This window comes from Mus caroli, unplaced genomic scaffold, assembly GCF_978045245.1.
Source record: "Mus caroli unplaced genomic scaffold, Mus_caroli_1 scaffold_11, whole genome shotgun sequence".
In the NCBI taxonomy this organism is placed as follows: domain Eukaryota; kingdom Metazoa; phylum Chordata; class Mammalia; order Rodentia; family Muridae; genus Mus; species Mus caroli.
The window spans coordinates 105,992,972-106,016,737 of NW_028227266.1; the positions used below are offsets into that span (position 1 = coordinate 105,992,972).

General features: G+C 39.4%; 1 protein-coding gene and 1 non-coding gene across 4 annotated transcripts in view; one reads left to right on the forward strand and one right to left on the reverse strand.

Annotated features, from left to right (window-relative positions):
- The window catches only part of Dock3 (dedicator of cytokinesis 3), a 296,390-nt gene that overhangs the window by 250,088 nt on the left and 22,536 nt on the right, over positions 1-23,766 (reverse strand). For all 3 annotated transcript variants that reach the window (XM_021171370.3, XM_085827985.1, XM_085827986.1), the window contains exon 2: positions 14,574-14,657. In XM_021171370.3, coding sequence (XP_021027029.1) covers positions 14,574-14,657 — 84 coding nt within the window. The remainder of the gene's footprint in view (positions 1-14,573; positions 14,658-23,766) is intronic.
- LOC115032037 (small nucleolar RNA SNORA17) lies at positions 174-304 on the forward strand. The gene has a single exon (XR_003837684.1). It is a non-coding gene; the product is annotated as a small nucleolar RNA SNORA17 (small nucleolar RNA).

Sequence of the window (23,766 nt, forward strand, 5' to 3'; positions counted from 1 at the left end):
CACAAGAAATACATAAAACGTTTTATGCTGAAAAGACCCAAGCAAAGAGCTGCACAAAGTAAATTTAAAGGGGAGGGGGGGATCGAGTGAAGAACTCTTGGAGGGGGGACCAGGAAAGGAGGCAACATTTGGAATGTAAATAAATAAAACAATTTAAAACAAAATTCCATTCAGCTGCCTCTAGAAGCTTGCAGCTCTGGCTGCTGTGTTCCGTGTGCGTCAGTAGGTGGCAGAGAGGAGAGAGGTTATATCTAAGCTCAGTGTTCTGACCTAGGAACATCTGAATGATTAGTAGCCTCACACTCTCTGAAAAAAAGCAAGCCTAAGATAATCACCAGTCCAACTGGGACTCAGACAGGGAGCTAGCCTGAGACAATCACCAATCCCACACTGCCCAGGCCCTGGAAGACTCCCAGGACCGAGAGCAAGCCTGAGACTAAAAGAACCCCCTCCTGGGGCTGAGGGCCCAGGGCAAGAGTGAGCCTGAGACAGATGACTCTCCCATGGAACCACTTGAGCAGACCAGGTGAAGAGCAAGCCCAAGATGATCAGCAGACGAGCACTATTGGACTTGAACAGAGAGCTGGCCTGAGACAACCACCAGTCCTGGAGGAGCAAACCATGCCTGAGATGACCCTGCCCAGCACCATAATGCATGAGTGGGGCATAGCACTCCTGAGATAACCCCAGACACTCAGAGACCCCAGAAACCTCTTAAAGGAGCAATTAAGTGGTAGAGAATGGAAGAGACACTGAAACAGAAGGATGTGAGCACAGTAAAGAAAGGCAGAACTGGAGACTAAGAGTAATGAGGAACAGCCTAAGAAGAGCAGCCAGTGACGCCACCTGGGATCATGGTGAGGTTTTGGCCTGTGCTGCCCCAGTTGGGGGCGGGCTTGCTGCTATTTAAGGGCTGTGTAGAACTGGCCCACCCCTCAGCTGGGCATCATGGGAGAGCTGGCCCTGGAGGCATGAGAACTGACTCTACCCCTAGCCAACTGTAGTACTCCACAGAGCGGTAGTTGATTGGAAGCCTAGCCAGGCCCTCAAAGACATGAGCACCGGGGACCCGGCCCTCCCACTCATTCACTGTGTGGTGGCATAGATAAGAGATATCCTTCTCCTTCCTCCACCCTCAACACCTGAGGCAAGCAGGAGGCCTGGCCCTGAGGTTGTGAGAGCAGGAGACCTGTCTCTGCCACTCACCAGCTGTAGCACTCAGGAGAGTGGGCCCTGCACACCTCGACTGGGTTGACAGCAGAGCTAACCCTGGTGGCATGGGGAGTGGGGGGAACTTTGCCTCAAGGGCTTGAGTGTGGGAGAACTGGCGTACCTATCAGCCATGGGTTAAAGAGGAAGAGATGATACACACACACACACATACCCCTTGCCACCTACGGCAAACAGGAATGCTAATTCCCTTGATCATTAGAGTGGGAAAGATGGTCCTGCACCTCACCTGCTGCAGCAGTCAGGAGAGCAGGCTTGCCAGGGCAGTACAGTAGAGGTGGACGTAGGGGTAGAGGTTGCAGGTGAGCCAGCTGGGTGGTATGGACAAAGGAGAGACACTCTCCTCCTCTCCCTCACCCCTCACCACCTATAGCAGTCAGGAGAGCTGGCCCTGGGGTCATGAGAGTGGAAGAACTGGCCACGTCCCTCGACAATGGCAACACTAGGGAGAACAGGCCCTGCACCTCACCTGGGCAACAGAGTAGAGCTGGCCCTGGTAGCAGGGACTGCAATAAGCCATCCCCAAGTGCATGAGAGAGGGAGAGACTACAGGCTAACTAGTTCAGATACCTCTCAGATCCAGGGTTTTGAATTGGCCCACCCCAACATCTGCCCCATCTATGAATTGCTAGTGTATATGAAGGGGTCAGTCCTACAAATCTAAAACTACAGGATCTCCCAAGACACAGGGCAACAATGGATAACCAAGAGGAGTGAGTCCAACTGATGTTCCATTATCAATAGAGTAGCAGAAGCCAGAGGCATTCCTTATGCCAGACCACCAATTCATTGCAACGAACATTTGCAAGCAAAGAAATGTAGACAAAAGGTAACACTATATGACACACTATGACACACTACAGCTTCCAAACCAAGTTTTGTTTGTTTTCTCTGCTAAACAGGAGGTTACAAGAATGAAAAGCAGATATGAGGAGAGGTAGAGATGAGTGGGATTGGGGTACATGATGTGAAATTCACAAAGAACCAATAAAAAGTTTTAAAGGAAGAGGGAAGAAGGAGGAGGAAAAGGAAGAAGAGGAGAAGGAGAAGGAGGAAGAGGAAGAGGAGGAGGAGGAGGAAGAAGAAGAGGAGAAGGAGAAGGAAGAGGAGGAAGAGGAGGAGGAAGAGACAGCGGTGGTGGCAGTAGCTGCAGCCGCAGTAGCCACCGCTGCCACCACCTACAGGATGGTTCAGTGGGTAGAAATGCTTGTCTGTAAGCACAGAAATCTGAGTTTGAACATTATACAAAAGTGAATGGAGAAAACTGACTTCACAAAGTTGTCCTCTAACCTCTCTAAACATACTGTGGCACACGTTCCCATAAACAAATACTGCACATATGTATGAGGGCACACACACAGACATGCAATAATAAATAATTTAAATGTCATATATAATCAAATATAATTAAAAATTAAGGTATGACATCAGACTCAATTTCTCACCTATAAATAGTAATGTCTCTTTTATACCAGAGATTTTAAAATTTAAGAGTGTAATGGTTGCTTTTATTGTACTATGACAGAATACCTGACAAAGAAATTTAAGGGAAGATTTATTTTAACTCATGGTTTGAAGAGAAAGTCTGCTGTAGCAGGCACAGAGCATCTGGTCACACACTACCTCTAAAGCAAGGCAAAAACAAAGACGCACGCAGCACTCAGCTAGTTGCCTCCTCTTTCCCTTTTTATTCCCAGACCCCAGCCTGTGAAAAGGTGCCTTGGTGAATTTCCCTCCTCAGCTAACTTCATCTCTGTAACATGCCTTCAAAGCCATGCCTAGAGATCTCCTAAATGGTAAGATTAACCACCACAATGTTATTTGCAGCACATTCTGCTTAAGCAGTTGGTTTCACAAAGAAAAAGGAAAATATTAGGGGAGCTGTTTTAAATAAAAATAACCATGTTAATCTCTTACCCAGCCTATTCTATAGAGTGAGATCCAGGACAGCCAAGGTTTACACAGAAAAACCCTGTCTTGAAAAACTAAAAACAAGCTGGGCATGGTGGGGAACTCCTTTAATCCCAGCACTCGGGAGGCAGAGGCAGGCAGATTTCTGAGTTCAAGGCCAGCCTGATCTACAAAGTGAGTTCCAGGACAGCCAGGGCTACACAGAGAAACCCTGTCTCAAAAAACCAAAAGAAAAAAAAAAAAAAACAAAACAAAAACAAATAAAATAACCATGTTAAGCTCAAGACAAAGGAACAAGCCACAGGTTTTAGAAGACCTGGATTGAATTTCAAAGATAATAACCATAAAAATATTATAAACTGTATAAATGTCATCAATGTACAAAAAGAGAAAAAATTGAGAACAATAAACAAGTGCTAGAGAAGATGGAAGCACAATGGTTTGCAACTGCGACAAATAGCATTAATAATTGCTCAATGATTAGTTAATGTGAGAATGAAGTGAGGATGTGAGATTTACATCTATCCTCACAACTGGGCATGACATCTTTAGTAGTCACACCAAACACTTCATATAAATTAAATCACTTCAAATCAACTTGAAAAATAAATAGGGTTTACTTTTTTTCACTTTAATTCTGTTATATTAAACAAGCAAATAAATAAGACAAATACAAATAACAAAAGTATATTTAAAATGTTCTAATTTTTTAAGATTTATTTATTATGTATACAGTGTTCTGCTTGCATGTATGTCTGCAGACCAGAAGAAGGTATCAGATTACATTATAGACAATTATGAGCCATCATGTGGATGTTAAGAATTGAACTCAGGACCTCTGGAAGAGCAGCCAGTGCTCTTAACCTCTGAACCATCTCTCTGGCCCTAAAAATAAGTTCTTAATCTTGGTGTAAATATGAAATTAATTTATGTGAAAGGCATAACATGTAAACACATGCATGAAAAGTGGTAATGACTTAGCCTTGTTCCACATTCTGAGCTGAAAGTTTTACCACCTATAATTTCAACACTGATGAACAGTGCTTTGGCAAATATACATTTTTGTGGAGATTGTAAAATGAACTTGCTAGGCACCCAATGCAAGTGAAGCCATACTGTCCCATAGAGGCAAAAGGTACCTCTACAAAAACTGCTGGCTGAGAAGCTGCAGAACAATGTGAGCAGTGTTAACTCAAAGAATGGAGCCTCTATAAAGACCAGGCCATGTGACAGTCAACAGTTAGCAGCCAAAACAGGTGCAAACCAAGGGAGTAAGGTCAAAAGTACTAACAGGAGCTCAAGGTAGTACTCACCCTCTTTGACAAGACACTCCAAGCTTGTATCTCAAACATATATTTTCACTGACAAAAGTAAAACAATCCAACCCAAACTTACTGGTCCTTAACCTAATATCCGAGTAGAGAGAGATCAAAGACTAGCAAAAGATCCATCAAAAAAAAAAGTACAATCTCTTCTCTATCCCATAATTTAAAATAATCTTATTTAAATTTTTTGAAAAAAAAATCATTCAGGCTGTTAAGACGGTTCAGCAGGTAAAAATATTTGTTGCACAAGCCTGGAGACCTGAGTTTAATCCTCAGCACCATGTAAAGCTGGAAAGAAGAAACCACAGCAGTGGTTCCTGACCTCCATACAGGCACATGGCACACATGCCTGTACACATGAGTAATAATAAAAAGAATTATAACTGTTTCCTTGTAAAGGACAGACTAGAATGAGTGCACATTCTAAAAACCATGTAAGAAACCAACAGTGAATTTGAAAGCCAAAAACAACCTACAATCTTTTAAAAAATATTTTCTTACTTGGTGTATCAATAAAAATATGCATAGCCTTCAAATTCTTGGTGTCTTTTTCAATTATATAACTAATAACAGCCAAGAAAGAGTCAATGAATTATAAATCAAAGAAACTTTTAGCAGAATTCAACCCCCAAAAGTATTCAAAAGGCTGATTTTCAAAATTATCTTTCCATTATTTTCATTGAAAAGCTTAAAAAGAATAAGCTTGTATATTAATGCACATAGTTTAATGCTATTTTAAATCTTCATTTATGATCTATAATTATAAAGTTGATAAATAGCAATAGCTAAATATACATTCAAAATCTGGGAATTTTTTTCCATATGAGTCATTATTGTTTTGAAATTAGTTATTTTAGAGAACCCTAAACAAATTTGAATAATACTACCACAGAATGGTCATTCCTAAACTGCTCTGGAATCAGCCTCATGCACATGCCCAGAATCAGTATAAGTATCTATTTTAATTATCTTCCAGAAAGAAAATTTGAGAATTAGTAAAGTTATGCCCATTGCCCTGAATCATCCACTGCGAAGATATATTCAGAACTTGTTTTCGCAAGACCCACTTCACTATCATCTCCATGAAGCCAAGGGCATACCCAATACAAATACAAGACAAAACAACAGTGACTACTTAAGACTTCTGAACACAAAGCACATTCATCAAGTCCCATGACATGAGAAATCACCATCTTGAAACTCTAATACATTTTCTTTCAAGTATATATACAAAACAACAAGACAAATCAGACCCCTCCTCGGCCCTACAGCAGCTATCGTCAAGCTTCAAGAAACACAAGCCTACATAAAACTTCAAACTGAAGCTTCTCTCTCTGATAGGCCCTGGCCTATTACTAACTTAAATTCACATGAGTGAGTGAAATTTCCTTCTGACCAGTGAACCATGGTTTCAAACTACCACTATTTATAAACTTACAACTGACAAATATATTTAATTAAAGTAACCTATCCAGGAAAAGAACAAGTTCCAATCAACCAAACAGACTTTATACATGGATCTCGAGATCTAAGATCTCTTAAAAGTCTTATTTTGTCTCCAAACTCAATTTTGCTGATGGTCACACTGAGGCAAACATAAAAACTAGTAGCAATGAGTAACTACAGTAAGATCATCTCAAGTTTGGCTCTTGAACTGGCCATCTTGCTATAAAACCAGATTTTATAACATGACAACCAAGGACAGACAAAGAAAGTCAAAGAAGTTGGAGAGTTGTTATGGGACTGCACATATTTCATTCAGCCTAGTCTCCCCTGTAATACACAGACTTCCACAGCCACCTTGAACTGTTAAATCTAAGGGTGGTAGGGTAGACATTACCTATAAATCCATAGGATTAAGTCTAGCTCAACAAGATCCTGAGATCAGTCTGTCTGCCTCTATCCTACAATTCAGAATCATTCAGTATTCCCTGAGCAACCTACATACTTTAGTTACATGCGTGACACCTTAGTAGATGGCAATTTTACCTCGTTTTGTTAAGATTTTGAAAACTAAGGATCAGAAAGTTATGAACTTCACACAGGATAGTATGAAACAGTCACATTTGCTTTTATATTTTTATAGAATGGCAAAATAAAATAGATGTGAATTTGAAACTATCAGTGGCCTTTACAAAATTAGGCATTCAATGAATTTCAAACAGTTTAACACAAAGGGCAGACAAAAGAATCCTCATCCTTATGCTGCTACAAATCACTTCATATTTTCTTATATTTTAATTTTCTGAACTAGAACACATATGCACTAACGCTTCTAGTATTATGTAGAATGTATAGAAAAATATGAAAACTATGATTAAATTTAATTGCTTTTACACGTTAAACTTAATTTGCTAGAATAGATTTTTTTTCAAAGACATAAGTTTAAATGTTTAGAGATATATTATACAAATGTACTTGAAATACTTTCACTTCAAATTCCATGATTTCTGAACATGAAATAATTTCCTATATTAATAAAACCAAAGTTTTAGAGCTATAAGTACCTTTTCTTTTTATTGAAAAGCTATAAACTTTATCCATATGCCACCAGTAAGTAGCAGGGAATATTTACCCACCAAGTGCAGTGGAACCTAATGAAAACAGTATCTACCCATTGTTCTCTTGTATTATCTTCTTATAACATTAGTAGTTATAACTGTGGGATGATAAAACCATGCCAGGAAGCTTGGTATTGCAGAGCAGGTTAAGACCCAGAGACTCGGTGGGCACACACCTGAGACTTAGGCAACTTCCCACCCCCTGCCAGATTCCTAGTCTGGAACACTGCCACACTCCTTACATAAGGATATGTCACCTGTGGTCATGTAGGCCTGAAACAGAGTTCTCCATGCTAATGAGGTACCTAGAGGCCCTGACAACTTAGCCAATAAGCTTCTCTTCCCAGACATTCTTCCCTGAAAAACGTATTTAATCTCAGGTCCACCCTGAGAGTGGGTATAGTTCAGTATACATCCATTTTACACACTGAACAGACAATAAACAATATGGATAAACATGGACTGTCTTTTATATCTACTACCACCATGGAGAATGGCAGGTCTTTCCCTACAAAGCCACAGCTAAATCTCCTGCAGCAGGCCTCTCTACACCTCCAGCCTCCTCCACCAGGCTAAAGACAATCATCACTGAGACAAGCCAGAGCTCTTCTTTCCCCGGCCCAGCCCCGGGGCTAGACGCTGTCCCCAGCACAAGGGCCCCCTCTGCCCTGGACCCTCACCTCTGTTCTTCCTCGACTCCCAGTGGCACCTGGATGACCAAGAGTCAGAGAACCTCCTCAGACCGGCCTTGAATCCCAGAACCAGCTCCAGCTTCTTTCCACATCTCCGACTGTGCTTTCCCACCCCTGGAGTGGTGTCTCTACCCTTCCATTAAGCCTAGAACCAGCCAGGAGGTGGACAGAACATGGACCCACATAAAAATTTCTTTCATTTTTATGTCTGAGTCAGACAGTTAGCTCCTTTTCTGCTACTGATTGTTGCCTGAATATTACAGTAATGCAAGATAGAAAAAAATTAAACAAATGGGAAATTAGCAGGATATATATGAATCAAAAAAAGAAAAATCTCAAAAGGAAATCATAAGGTTTCTAGGAGATTAAACTTTGACAGACCTTGTCTGCTCAATAACTGATTTACTCTGAGAAACACAAAGACTAAACTCATTATTTATTTTTTCTCTCTACAAACAAAATAACTATGCCAATATTTGGCTTACTCAGCTCAAAAAAAAAAAAGAATTCAATATTTATAATGCTTAGATCTCTCTGAATAAGAAACTTTTTCTTTTTCTTTCTTTTTTTTTTTTTTTTTTTTTGGTTTTTCGAGACAGGGTTTCTCTGTGTGGTCCTGGCTGTCCCAAAACTCACTTTGTAGACCAGGCTGGCCTCGAACTCAGAAATCTGCCTGCCTCTGCCTCCTGAGTGCTGGGATTAAAGGCGTGCGCCACCATGCAAACTTTTTATTTTTAAAGAGAGGTTTTCTCTGTGTAGCCTTGGCAGTTCTGGAATTCACTCTGTAGATGAGGCTGACCTCAAACTCTGCCTGTCTCTGCATCCCAAGTGCTGAGATTAAAGGTGTGTGCCACCACTGCCCAGCCATAAAAGAACTTTTTTAAACACTGGCTCACTCGAGGAACCATTTCTTCAATATTACTTTTAAAAAGAATATCTAATTTATGTAAAATTATATCTACAATATAGATCAGAAAAAACATCTATTTTCTCCATCATGACAGTAGAAATATTCTAACAGAACAGCCAGCAACAATTTTAAGGCTGTAGACTATATAAGAACACATAACTAAGTCCAAGAGTACTAAGGGAATTAGAAGGCAGAAGTGTTCAGCAGAAACTGGAGTCAAGTGAAAGCATTACAGTAGAAGTACATGATAGAATCGATAGCTTATAAATCATCAATCAGTCTAAAAAGACAAAAGGACTGGAATCTATGTGTCATTCCAGACTAGGCAAATTTCTCTCTCTTCTCAAAGTATCTTATAGTGTAGATAACAAGGAGATACACACACACACACACACACAGCTTGTGTATATAAATGTATGTGTGTGTGTATTCCCAGGAGTGCTACAGCATGTGTAAGTGGAGGTCAGAGGACATAACCAGTGGAAGCCTTCTGAGAATCCAACTCTAGTAATCAGGCCTGATGACAAGTGTTATGTCACTGGCTCCCAAGGAGTCATCTTGAGAAGGTCTTGTCTGAGACTTTTAGTCTAGAGTCAGAAGTCTCTTTATGTTCCTATCTTTAGACCACACAACAAATATCAATTTACTGAATAAATGAATGGATATCTGCCTTGAAAGCTAGTTTGCCTGTAGGAAAAATTCTAAAAAAGCAAAAACAAAAACAAAAACCGCCAGTTGAGCCAGCACCATTTGTTGAAGATACTGTCTTCTTTCCACTGGATGGTTTTAGCTCCTTTGTCAAAGATCAAGTGACCATAGATATGTGGGTTCATTTCTGTGTCTTCAATTCTATCCCATTGATCTTCCTGCCTGTCACTGTACCAGTACCATGCAGTTTTTATCACAATTGCTCTGTAGTACAGCTTGAGGTCGGGGATGGTGATTCCACCAGAGGTTCTTTTATTGTTGAGAATAGTTTTTGCTATCCTAGGTTTTTTATTATTCCAGATGAACTTGCAAATTGCATTGCCCTTTCTAACTCTGTGAAGAATTGAGTTGGAATTTTGATGGGGATTGCATTGAGTCTGTAGATTGCTCTCAGCAAGATAGCCATTTTTACTAAGTAGATCAAGGAACTCCATATAAAACCAGAGACACTGAAACTTATAGAGGAGAAAGTGGGGAAGAGTCTCGAAGATATGGGCACAGAAGAAAAATTCCTGAACAGAACAGCAATGGCTTGTACTGTAAGATCAAGAATCGACAAGTGAGACCTCATAAAATTGCAAAGCCTCTAAAAGGCAAAGGCCACTGTAAGACAAAACAGCAACCAACAGATTGGGAAAAGATCTTTACCAATCCTAAATCCAATAGTGGGCTAATATCCAATATATATAAAGAACTCAAGAAGTTGGACGCCAGAAAACCAAATAACCCTAAACAAAGAATTCTCAACTAAGGAATACCGAATGGCTGAGAAGCACCTAAAAGAATGTTCAACATCCTTAATCATCATGGAAATGCAAATCAAAACAACCCTGAGATTCTACCTAAAACCAGTCAGAATGGCTAAGATCAAAAACTCAGGTGACAGCAGATGCTGGCGAGGATGTGGAGAAAGAGGAACACGCTCTAAATGTAGCACCATTCTGTGGGGTCTTGAAGTGAATAAAAAGAAGAAAGTCAACAAAGCTCCATTGTTGGTGGGATTGCGAGCTTGTACAACCACTCTGGAAATCAGTTTAGCAGTTCCTCAGAAAATTGGACATAGTTCTACCAGAAGATGCAGCAATATTACTCCTGGGCATATACCCAGAAAATATTCCAACTTGTAATAAGGACACATGCTCCACTATGTTCATAGCAGCCTTATTTATAACAGCCAGAAGCTGGAAAAAACCCAGATGTCCCTCAACAGAGGAATGGATACAGAAAATGTGGTATATTTATGCAATGGAGTACCAGGCAGCTATTAAAAACAATGAATTTATGAAATTCTTAGACAAATGGATGGATCTGGAGGATATCATCCTAAGTGAGGTAACCCAATCACAAAAGAACACATATGATATGCACTCACTGATAAGTGAGCCCAGAAGCTCAGAATCCTTTTTAGAAAGGGGAACAAAATAACCATGGAAGAAGTTACAGAGACAAAGTTCGGAGCAGAGACTGAAGGAACGACCATCCAGAGACTGCCCCACTTGGGGATCCATCCCATAAACAACCACCAAACCCAGACACTATGGCAGATGCCAACAAGAGCTTGTTGACAGGAGACTGATATAGCTGTCTCCTGAGAGGCTTTGCCAATGCCTGGCAAATACAGAAGTGAATGTTCACAGTCATCCATTGGACAGAGCACAGGGTCCCCAATGAAGGAGGTAGAGAAAGTATTCAAGGAGCTGAAGGGGTTTGCAGCCCCATAGGAGGAACATCAATAAGAACTAACCAGAACCCCCAGAGCTCCTTAGGACTAAACCACCAATCAAAGAAAACACATGGTGGAACTTGTGGCTCTAGCTGCATATGTAGCAGAGGATAGATGGCCTAGCCCATCATCAATGGGAGGAGAGGCCCTTGGTCCTGTGAAGGTTCTATGCCCCATTATAGGGGAATGCCAGAGCCAGGAATGGGAGTGAGTGGGTTGGGGAGCAGGGGGAGGAGGGAGGGGATAGGGGATTTTCAGAGGGGAAACTAGGAAAATAACTGAGACATGTCATACGTGGATCTAGTAACAAACCATTACAAAAAATATATATATATACATACACACACACATATATATATATGTGTATATATATACACACACACACACACACACACACATATATATATATATATATATATTTTTTTTTTAACTAAGCTTCACTGCCAATTTGATTGAGCTTAAAAATCACTGTGGAAACAGACCTGATGGTATATCTCAAAAAAAGGGTAAAGAATTGAAAACACGCTCTAAATGTAGCACCATTCTGTGGGGTCTTGAAGTGAATAAAAAGAAGAAAGTCAACAAAGCCTTGATCTCTGTGCTTCCTTACTGCAAATGCAATCTGACCAGGTACCTCATGCTCCTAGGGCCATGGCTTCCCCTTCATAATGCACTGTCTCCTTCTTTAGACTGGTTTGTCAAGAATTTTATCACAGCAACAAAAAAGTAACTAACACACAAGATGCAGAGTTAAGCACTATGGAAAGACAGTCAGCCACAGCCTACATTCTCTCAAGAGGCACAGAGCCTGAGAAGTCACTGAAAGATCATCTGGTCAGCCCAGTTTGAGAAAATCCATCCTTTTCCATATAACTAACCTTCTTGGCAAACAAAAGGCTTTTACTTTATTTCATGCAATTTTATTTTACTAAAATGTGGGTTTTCTGTTATACCAGTTTATCTTAAATACACAGATGTGTATTTTATGTATTTCCTTTCTCTTTTCTTCTTTAAAATTGTTTACCATTTTCTTTTTCCCTTATTCTTCAGACAGATCTTTCTCTTCTCACCTTCTTTCTCATCCCCACTTGTTATTTTTTACTACTTTTTAAAATCTTTCATCTTTATTACTATTTAGTTCACTGTTTATTTTTCCCTTTCTTTGCTATTCTTATTGGTGTCATAAAGGTTCTTGTTTTAAATTGGTTATTATTCTATTTCCATATCTTGTATGTTTTTATGATGTGGTTATCACTGTTTGTTGTCTTCTAAAGAATGCTAGGGATGAGACCCAAATGTCTTGTATTAGGTAGGTAAACTACCACAGAATCCCACTCTGTGTCCAACTGAGAAAACTCATCTACATCCAGGTAAGTTATACCTTGTGTAAACCTTATTATATACTTTCATATACATACACACACACACACACGGGGAGGGAGGGGGAGAGAGAGGGAGAGAAATTTAACTTAGATCCTCTTCAAGAACAGTAAGTTCTCTTAACTACAGAGCCATCTCATCAGCACCCCATCTTTTTGCATTTACTCTGGGTTCTTGTTTCTGTAAGACCCTGAGCATGCATGTAGTTGATATGTCTTGGTGCGTGTTGTTGTGGTTGCTGTTGAGTTGGTATTTTAATAGCAATAGTCTCTTCTTTGAACTCTCTCTACTGTATTTCATACCTTTTGGGTTGTTGTGTTTAGTTCTATGATTTTTTTCTAAGTTTTTTCAAAAACTGTATCTTGATCAGAACATTAAATAACTACATATAACATTAAAAATATTACCTTTTATTTTTCTTTTACTGCTTGTATCATGAAGGAATAATAACTTACACTTAGGAAAATTTAAAAGTGAGCGCTGCACTGGAGATAATTTTCCAGCAAAGTATACGAAGACTAAACTTGTTTATTTCTAGGAGCGAGAAATGGCTCTGCAATAAAGAACACTTTTAGGTAGCTATTGTAGAAGATCTGTGGGTTTCATTCCCACATAGTGGCTCACAATTATCTATTACTCCAATTTCAAGGGATTTAATGCCTTATTCCAACTTTTAAGGATACCAGGGACATAGGCAGGCAAGTCATTTAGATACATAAGCTATTTAAAAAATCTAATTTAAAAAAATTTTAACTTGTATGTTTATGGAGTCCTGTTAGGTTACATTTACAAAGCCCCATAATAACAATCCAGCTGGATCAGAGTGTGACTTCCACATGACCACAACACAACAGTTCCTCTCCTTCATATCATCTAAAGTGACCTCTAGTCATGCCAAGTGGATAGACACCGCTAATAAAGTGATTTCCCATAACATCAATTTCTTCTTATATTTTGGTTAGTTTTTTCCTTAGTTTTTGTTTGCTTGCTTCTGTATGTGTATTTGTGTATATGACATATGTGTTCATGTGTGTGTGCAAATTTCATGCAGATCCACTGGTATAAGTGGTTGTATGTACTGTGTGTGCATGCATGTGAAAGTCAGCGTTGACATGAGTGCTTTTTTCAATCACTCACCATCATTTCATTTTCATTTTATGTTATGGATATATGCTTGTGAATGTGGGTACCCACAGAGGCCAGAAGTGTTGGCTCTCCCTAAAGCTAGAGTTGCAGGTGGTCGTGAACCTCCATATGTGGATGCTAGGAATAGAACTTGAGTTCTCTGAAAGCATAATGCATGTTCTTAACCTCTGAGCTGTATCTCCAGCCCCTTATATTTTTTAGACAGAGACTCTCACTGAATGTGAAACTCAGATATTCAGCTAAATTGGCTTGTGTGTGTCCCCAGGGCTAGGGTTATGGAAGTATGTGGCACTGGGGATCCAAGCTCAGATTCCCCTGTATGGGCAGTAGGTACTTTCACATCTGAGCTATCTTCCCAGTAACCTAACTTTTTGCTAATGCTTTGACTCTGTATAATTTCTAACTTAATTTTGCTGCAGAATTTTGAAGACTATATTTTCAGAATGCAAAAACGTCATATTAAGATACATATCTAAGAGGATAGTAGTGGAATCGGACTTCACTGGAGCATATATTTCGTCTTACTACAGATAAAGATATCTAGTCAATCTGACAGAGACACAGCGATGAACCAATAATAATTCACTCAAATGCAGATAAATACAAGTAGAAAATAAAAATGATCATGACGGCTGGGCATGGTGGCACACGCCTTTAATCCCAGCACTCGGAAGGCAGAGGCAGGCGGATTTCTGAGTCCAAGACCAGTCTAGTCTACAAAGTGAGTTCCAGGACAGCCAGAGATATACAGAAAAACCCTGTCTTGAAAAAAAAAATGATCATGACATAATATGTAAAATTAATATTCTGATGGCCAAAATCATCTGTTACTATATTAGAGCCACCTTTTGTTGAATATAAATTAGGAAATATTTTAACAGTATTTAATATGTTTAATAATGGCTTCACAAGGATTGCTAAAAATCTATTAGGACAATCATAACTGTAATTGATCACTATTTATGTGTTTTATAGGCTCACACTTACCTTCACATTTTTCAAGAATCTGAACTGTTTCTCCTATTTCTAAGACCAGGCCTTGAGGGACAGATCCTCGAAAGCTGCATATCACTAGAAAAGCAAGAATAAACATATCAGTTAGTAATTTTTCAAATACTTAACAGTGAGAATCACTGAATTAAGCGCTGAATTTTCTATATAAACTCTCCATTATTTAATTGTTCTTATTTAATATGTAAACCTCTTTAATATAGTCAATATATTGTGAAAGGTAATATCATTAAGTGAGTCAGAAAGTTACATACATTGTGGCACAATTATTACCCCTAAGTGGTGTGCATGTGCTCCTATATAAAAATATTTCATGTATGAAAACTCTTCCTGTTCCTCAGCATGACCTAGCTTCACATACCCTATCTGAGCAAACATGTGTTAGTAATCCTGGTTAACAGACTGGCCAAGCAACAGACCAAGTTCAGGCCCAGGATCAGAACAGCATCTATGGATTCAACTCAAGATCTACTATGACAGGTTAGCTACTGTACACTATTGTAGACTACAAACTGGCCCGACTTCTATACCAACCCTAATGACCTTTTTTTATGTTAGGCCAGCCTCCAAACACCTAAGGGATCATCCAAGCACTAAGCCAACCTCCAAAGAATATGGCTGAAGACTAGTACCATGCTCCAAGCACACACCTAAGAACTAGGGCACCAGACCTACCCTTGAAAAAGAACCACTACCCACATGCTAATCAAAGCACAAGATCAGGCCATCCATGAATCCAAGAACTCCATCATCAAGGCCATCTGCAGAACCTGCTAAATGATACAACCAAACCCCCTAGACAGAGAGACTTGATAGTGTTTGCCCTGGCACAGCAAATATGTAAAGACTGGAGGAAGAAAAGTTTATTTCTTCAAATACAAGCACCAAAACCAAGAAAAAGACCACAAATAATCAGCAAACCATGAAACTGCCACCAAAGGAATAAGCAAAGCACTACTGCCTGACAAAATAAACAGAAGTGGACATGTGACAGACACTTATAATTTCAGCACTCAGGAGGTGTGATGGGCCAGACATGGATGAAGAAATTCTAAAGAGACTATGTGTTCCTCAATCAGACTACTGAGACAATGAACCTCAAGAAACTAGAATTCTACACTTTGTCTCTGTAACTCCTTCCATGGGTGTTTTGGTCCCCATTCTAAGAAGGATCGTGTATCCACACTGGTCTAGTGCTTACTGACAGCCTGTTATAGCTGTCTCTGGAGAGACTCCACCAGTGCCTGACAAATACAGAGATGGATCCTCTCAGCCTACCATTGGACTGAGCACAGGGTCCCCAATGATGGAGCTAGAGAAAGGACCCAAGGAGCTGAAGGGATTTGCAGCCCCCAGAGCTCTCAGGGACTAAACCACCAACCAAAGAGTACACATGGTGGGACTCATGGCTCCAGCTGCATATGTAGCAGAGGATGGCCTAGTCGGACATCAATGGGAGGAGAGGCCCTTGGTCCTGTGAAGGTTCTATGCCCCAGTGTAAGGGAATGCCAGGGCCAGGAAGTGGGAGTGTGTGGACTGGTGAGCAGGGAGGGGGAGGGGTGTTTTTGGAGGGGAAACCAGGAAAGGGGAAAACATTTGAAATGTAAATAAAGAAAATATTCAATGGAAAGAGAGAGAGAGACAGGCAGGCAATGGTGTAAAAAAAAGAAAAAGGAAAAGAGAAAGAAAAGAGAAAAAGAAGAAGAAACTAGCCTACCCTAGGAATCTCACGCTGGAAAAAGAGAAAGCCTAAAGCCTGGGCCAGGCAAAATTTTCTTCAAGAAAACAGAAGGCAATAATGGGAGGTTCTTATTCTTGTTGCTGGGGAATTTGGAAATGGACTCAGGAGACTCAAGGACCATGTTGGAGTTTGAAAACTGGAAATAAGCTGCTAGGTGTATGATTCTTGGTTTGGGTCCTATTATTAATAGAAAAGGGAAATGGAGCAGACAGGCTAAATAAACATGTTGGCAGTGCTGGGAAAAAAGAGAAAACCAGTGTGGTTCACAAAGACATTGAATCTACAGTCTCTTTTTGTTGGACTAGTAAATTCAGTATTTACATTTGTAGCCAGCATCGTCTTATATAGATACATTTATTACACCCTGTTACTCTGACAAATGCAGTATGAAGAAAATGCTACTGCAGATTTTGCTCAACTTTTGGTTTTACCTGTGCATATCTACTTCTATCAGCAGTGTATAACAGTTTCAACATCAATTTGAGAGCTTGTTTTGTGCATACTGCATTTTAGTAAACAGAACCCAAATCTTGTAGCACAAGGCATTAAAGCAACAGCCCTCCCTGTCTTTATACCTCAGATTTTCTTCATAGTCCCCTTTGTTCAAAGTTTTACTTTCTTGGTATATGAAACTTACTGGGAAAAAAACCAGTATTATAATAGACTGCTACTTTACATATTTAAAACTGCATTGGTGCATCTTCTCCTTTCTGTTATGATTCTGTGCTTAAGATATTAGACGAGAGCCGGGTGTGGTGGCGCACACCTTTAGTCCCAGCACTTGGGAGGCAGAGGCAGGCGAATTTCTGAGTTTGAGGCCAGCCTGGTCTACAGAGTGAGTTCCAGGACAGCCAGGGCTGCACAGAGAAATCCTGTCTCAAAAAAAACCAAAAAACAAAAAAAAGATATTAGATGAGCTATATATAAACGATTTCTAAAAAGGAACTAATATTTGTAATGACAAAAGCAGTTCTAGACTTATTTATCTTCATTAACCTTTGTCCTTTACTTTGATTTTTAAAACTGTATTTTATCTTAAATTCATCTGTTATCCATTTAAACAGAACTATTGATACTGCTAAGAATCAACTGCAGCCCACCTTTTCTTTCTTTTTGCCTAGTCTTTTTAAAAGAAATGTCCTAACTAGAATACACTGTCTAGTTCAACTTTGCATATCTGGGTATGAAGTATCCTAGGAAAAGAAAAGCAGAAACTTTCACAAAAATCCAAATTCTGTAAATCTGTCTCTTTGGTTTACACATCTTCTTTTCAATCATTCTTTCATAAGACTTGACATTTTCCTGTTAATTGGTTTGGAAATGTTGTATTGAATTCTCATCTCAATTAGAGATTCTCATCTCAATAAGAGATTTCAGTAGAAATTACAAGTTAACTATTCAACCAGTTTTGCAAGTTTTCACTTTGCTAAACTACTTAAAAAACATCATTCAACTACAAACTTCATCTGGTTATGGTTACAGGAAAAAAAAACAATAGCTTTTTTAAATGTAAGTAACAGATGCCCAAAATAAATTCAAATTTTTGGGCTTTCTTTTTTAGTTATCCATTTAACCATGTTATCAACAGCTCAGAAATCATGAGGATGCTGAGAAAGTTGACTGTTCAGTTTCTTGGCTCTGAAAATATGGATGGTTGTTATTTTTAAAATTGTCTGTTAGAACCTGAGAAAAACATAAGGCAGTCTGTGCCCCTAAATAGTTACATACCATCTTATGACATTTTAAAACTTAAGTACAAATACTGTTCTGCTCTAATGACAGTTTAACTTAAAATAAAGATTTTGGCCAGGTGGTAGTGGTGCATGCCATTAATCCTAGCACTAGGGAGGCAGAGGCAGGTGGATCTTCGAGTTGACATTCCAGGACAATCAGCTCTATACAGAGAAATCTTTAGGGGTTGGGGGAGGACAAGGTTTGATTTTGTTTTTTAACATTTCAGACTTGGGCAGAAAATTACCTTAGTAAAGCTGAAATTCATTTAAGAATGTTTGTGTTAAAGTCTTTTAAATAACTGCTTTGTTAGCATCTATCTTTAAATGATACCCTATGTATCTATATGACTTTCAAAAGCATATTGACTATGTATCTGAACTTTATATCCTATAAAATGTTTACAAACTAAAGTTAATGCACTCAAAACACCAGTAACAGCTGTTGTTCACCCAGGGCTTTTCAACAATCAAGTATGGCTGACAGTAACAGCAGCTGCAACCAGAGCCAGCCTCAGCAATGGGCACTACAGGCCAGAGCAAGGCCCTGCTTTCCCTTGGCCTCCAGTCAGGCTAAATAGCTTAAGATTATGCCCTGGGAACACAGACATGCAAGGCAGCCCCATGCCAGTATCCTGGATAAGAAGGAAGAACAACTCATGGAGATAGTAAATTGTGGAAAGCTAATGAGGAAATGCCTCCCATCCATGCAGCTGTACTAACTGATACAAACAATGGGATCTTTTCATGCTGCACTGGACTTGCTACTACCCAAGTGGAAAGTGCTTAAAATGGATAATGATGAGCCTTAGGAAATCCTACCTACTTTCTATAAAAAGTTTCATTACGGCTGGAGAAATAGCTCCATAGTCAATAACACCACCAGTTGCTCTTCTAAAAGGCCCAGGTATGAGCCCCAGCATCTATACTGTGGCTCACAACCATCTGTAATTCCATTTCTGGGGATCCAACCCTCTCTTTTAATCCTCAAGGGCATTGCATGCATGTGATGCATGGAGATATATACAGGCAAATTCATACACATGAAATAATTTTTTAACTTTTTAAAAGTTTCATTATATGTGGTATAATTTTGACCTCTTAATAGCTTACAGACTTAAAAAAGCATCAGGAAAAAAATCTATCATCTGATCATGCTTTGAAACATTTTTCTGAGTATGTGAGTGTGTGTATGTATATATGCACATACATGTGCTTTTCCCTAACAAAAAATAATAAAATGTTATTGTACATTTGGCATACACTTGTATACAACTTGTCTGTAATAACTAACACTGTTCTATAAATTTTTATAAGACCAATTTTTTAAAAGTCTTTGTAATTCTCCTATGTATAAGAACAAATGCTTGAACCACTGAGCAGATGTAAGCCATTCCAGTCAAAACAGTTGAGATGGAATCCCAAAGACCCACCCCGTTGATACCACTTCCTACTCCACCGCCCACCCCCACCACAACCCCAAGGCCATGCCCCACTTGTACACAGGCAGATATCCTCTACTCAAATACAGAATATTTCAGTCAGAACAGGTGCAGGCCACACCAGTCAGAAGAACAGAGACCTCCTGCTGAACCAAAGACCACACCAACTCCCAGAAGTCCAGCCCCCAACTCCAATGGAGACTCCCTGCTGAACCAGAGGTCACATATCCCACCAGAAATACAGACCACAAAAACCAAAAAAACTCAGATGAAACAGAAACCAAGAAACAAAACACCCATCCAACAAAAACAAATTCAGAAATAAGCACCAAGACCTATATTCATCCCAAACACAGATGCCTAGACACCAGGGTAAGACCACAGTCAACAACAGGCAGGGCAATATAGTAACACCAGAGCCCAGCTTGCATCCTACAGAAACTCCTGGATATTCCAACACAGCTGAAACACAAAAAGACGACCTCAGAGTCGATTTTATGAAGATGATAGAGATCTTTAAAGATGAATAAATTCCTTAATGAAAGCAAAGAAAACACAAATAGGCGAAAAAATAAAATAAAATTATTCAAGACCAGGAAAAAGGAAATAGAAGTAATTTAAAACACACACATACACACAAACTTGAGGGAATCATGGAGATGGAAAATCTAGGTAAGCAAACAAAATACAGACACAAGTATCACCAACAGAATACTAAATATGGAAGAGAAATCTCAGGTGTAAAAGATACAACATAAGAAATTGATACTTTGGTTTAAAAAAAAATGTTAAACATAAAAAGTTCCTGACACAAAAGATCTATGAAATCTGGGACATTGTGAAAAGACCAAACCTAAAAGTAATAGAAATAGAAGATCTCAGCTCAAAAGCCCAGAAAATATTTTCAACAAAATCATAAATTTTCCTGACCTAAAGGAGATGCCTAAAAGTACAAAAATCTTACAGAACACCAATTAAAAGAAAAGAGCAAGCAATGTAATTTGTGGGGGAATCACCATCCCTGACTTCAAGCTATACTACAGAGCAATAGTGATAAAAACTGCATGGTACTGGTACAGAGACAGACAGGGTGATCAATAGAATAGAACTGAAGGCCCAGAAATGAAACTACAAACTTGTGGACACTTGATCTTAGACAAAAAGCCAAAACCATCTAGTGCAAAAAAGCAAGCATCTTCAACAAATGGTACTGGTCTAACTGGCATTCGGTATGCTTAAAAAAAAAAAAAAAAAGAAAGAAAAAGAAAAGAAAATAGAACCATATTTGTCACCTTACACAAAGCTCAAGCCTAACTGGATCAAGGACCTCAACAAAAAACGAGATACACTGAATCTATTAGAAGAAAAAGTGGGAAGCAGCCTGGAACTCATTGGCAAAAGGGTGGGAAGGAGTTCCTAAACAGAACTCCAATGGCTCATGCTCTAAGATCAAGAACTGATAAATGAGACCTCATGAAACTGAAAAGCTTCTGTAAGGCAAAGGACATAGTCAATAAGACAAATCGGCAACCTACAGATTGGGAAAAAAAAAAATCTTCACTAACCCCACATCTGATAGAGGGCTAATATCCAAAGTATATAAAGAACTCAAGAAGTTAATCACCAAAAAAAAATAAAAATTAAAATTAAAAATGAGGTATAGAACTAAATAGAGATTTCACAACAGGAATTACGAATGGCCAAGAAGCACTTAAATGTTCAAAGTCCAAAGAGAAATGCAAATCAAAAGATCCTGAGATTCCACCTTACACCAATCAGAATGACTAAGATCAAAAACTCAGGTGACAGCACATACTCCGGAGGATGTGGAGAAAGAGGAATACTCCTCCATTGCTGGTGGGATTGCAAACTGACACAACCACTCTGGAAATCAGTCTGGAAGTTCCTCAAAAAATTAGAAATATATCTACCTGAAGACCCAGCTATACCACTCTTGGGACATACACATAAAAGTTGCCCCACCATGCCACAGGGGAACGTGTTCTACTATGTTCATAGTGGCCTTATCTGTGATGGTCAGAAGCTGGAAACAACCCAATGACCCACGACAGAAGAATGGATACAGAAAATGTGGTTCATTTACACAAAGGAATACTATTCAGGTATTAAAAACAAGGACAACATGAATTTTGCAAGCAAATGGATATAACTAGAAAATATTATCCTAAGTGAGGTAAATCAGACCCCAAAGAACATATGTGGTATGTATTCACTAATAAGTAGATATTAGCCAAAAAATACAGAATTCTCATACAATCCACAGCACTCAAGAAGGTTAACAAGAAGGAAGGCCCAAGTGAGGATGCTTCAATCCCAATTAGAAGGAGGAACAACGTAATCATGGGAAGCAGAGGAAGGGAGGATCCTGGGTGGAAAAGGGGGGAAAGAGGGAGCAAGATCAGGTATAGGGGAGACAGGAAAGAAGCCCAGAGGGCCAACGGAAATATTCAGCTGCCTGGGGGCGGGGGGCAAGATGAACCTCTAGAAAGTCCCAGAGACCTGGGATGTGAGAGGTTTTCAGTACTCAATGGGAATGACCTAGCCAAAATGTCCAACAGTGTGGAGATGGAACCTGAAGGGACCACCTCCAGTAGATAGGGCCCACAGTAGAGGGATGGGGTCACCAAACTTCCTTCAAATTTTTTGACTCAGAATTGCTCCTGTCTAAAAGAAATGCAGGGACAAAAATGGAGCAGAGATTGAAGGAAAGGCCATCCAGGGACTGGCCCAACTTGGGATCCATCCCATTCACAGGCAGCAAACCCTGACACTATTACTGATGCCATGATGTATTTGCAGACAGGAGCTAATAAGCATAGTTGTCCTCTGAGAGGCTCTACCAACAGCTGAGACAGATGCAGAAACTTACAGCCAACCATTGCCTGAGGTCAGGGAACCCTATGGAAGAGTTAGGGGAAGGATTGGAGGAGCTTAAAGGGATGGCAACCCCATAGGAAGAACAACAGTATCAACTAACTCAGGCCCCTGGGAGCTCCCATAGACTAAGCCATCAACCAAAGAGCATACATCTGCTAGTCCCAGGCCCCCAGCATATATGTAGCAGAGGACTCCCTTGTCTGGCTTTAGTGGGTGAGGATGCAGCTAATTCTGTAGACATTTGATGCCCCAGGGAAGGGGGACGAAGGGGGTGAAGTGGGAGTGATTGGGTGGGTGTGGAGAACACCCTCTCAGAGGCAAAAAAGAGGGGGAATGGGGTGAATAACTCTTGGAGGGGAAACCAGGAAGGAGAGCAACATTTAGAATATAAATAAATAAAACATTTTTAAAAAAAGAGAAGGAACACTGCTAAATTCATTTTATGAAGCCACAATCACCCTGACACTCAAACCACACAAAGATTGAACAAAGACAGAGAATTACTGACCAATTAATTTCCCTCATGAACATTGGTATCAAAATACTCAATAAAATACTTGTGAGCTGAATCTAAGAACATATCAGAAATATCATCTACTATAATCAAGTAGGAATCATCTTGGAGATGTAGGGATAGTTCAACAAACAAAAATATGTAAACCTCCATATAAACAAACTGAAAGAAAAAATATATGTTCCCCTCATAAGATGCCACAAAGTCCTTTAACAAATTCAACAGCACTTGAGGACAAAATTCTTGGATATAACAGGGATACAAAGAACATACCTAAACACAATAAAGGCAATTTAGAGCACACTTACAGCCAACATCAAATTAGATGAAGAGACACTCTAAGCAATTTCACTAAACTCAAAAAAAAAAAAAAAAAAGACAAAGATGTCTACTTTCTTCATATTTCTTCAATATAGTACTTCAAATTATAGCAGAGCAATTAAAGGAGATCAAGGGGATACAAATTGAAAAGGAAGAAGTCAAAGTATTGCAATTCACAGATGATATAATATTAATTCATAAGCAACCCCAAAAATTCTACCAGGGAACGCCTATACCTGAGAAACACCTCCAGCGACATGACTAGATACAAAATTAACTAGAGAAAAAAGCAGTAGGCCTCCTGTACAAAAATTACAAACAAACTGAGAAAGAGTCAGGGAAACAACACCCTTCACAATAGCCACAAATAATATAAACTCTAAGGGGTAACTCTAAGCAAGCAAGTGAAAGCCCTGTATGACAATAACTTCAAGACTTTTATGAGAGAAATTGAAGAAGATATCTGAAGATGGAAAGATCTCCCATGCTCGTGGACTGGTACTATTAAAGTAGTAAAAATGGC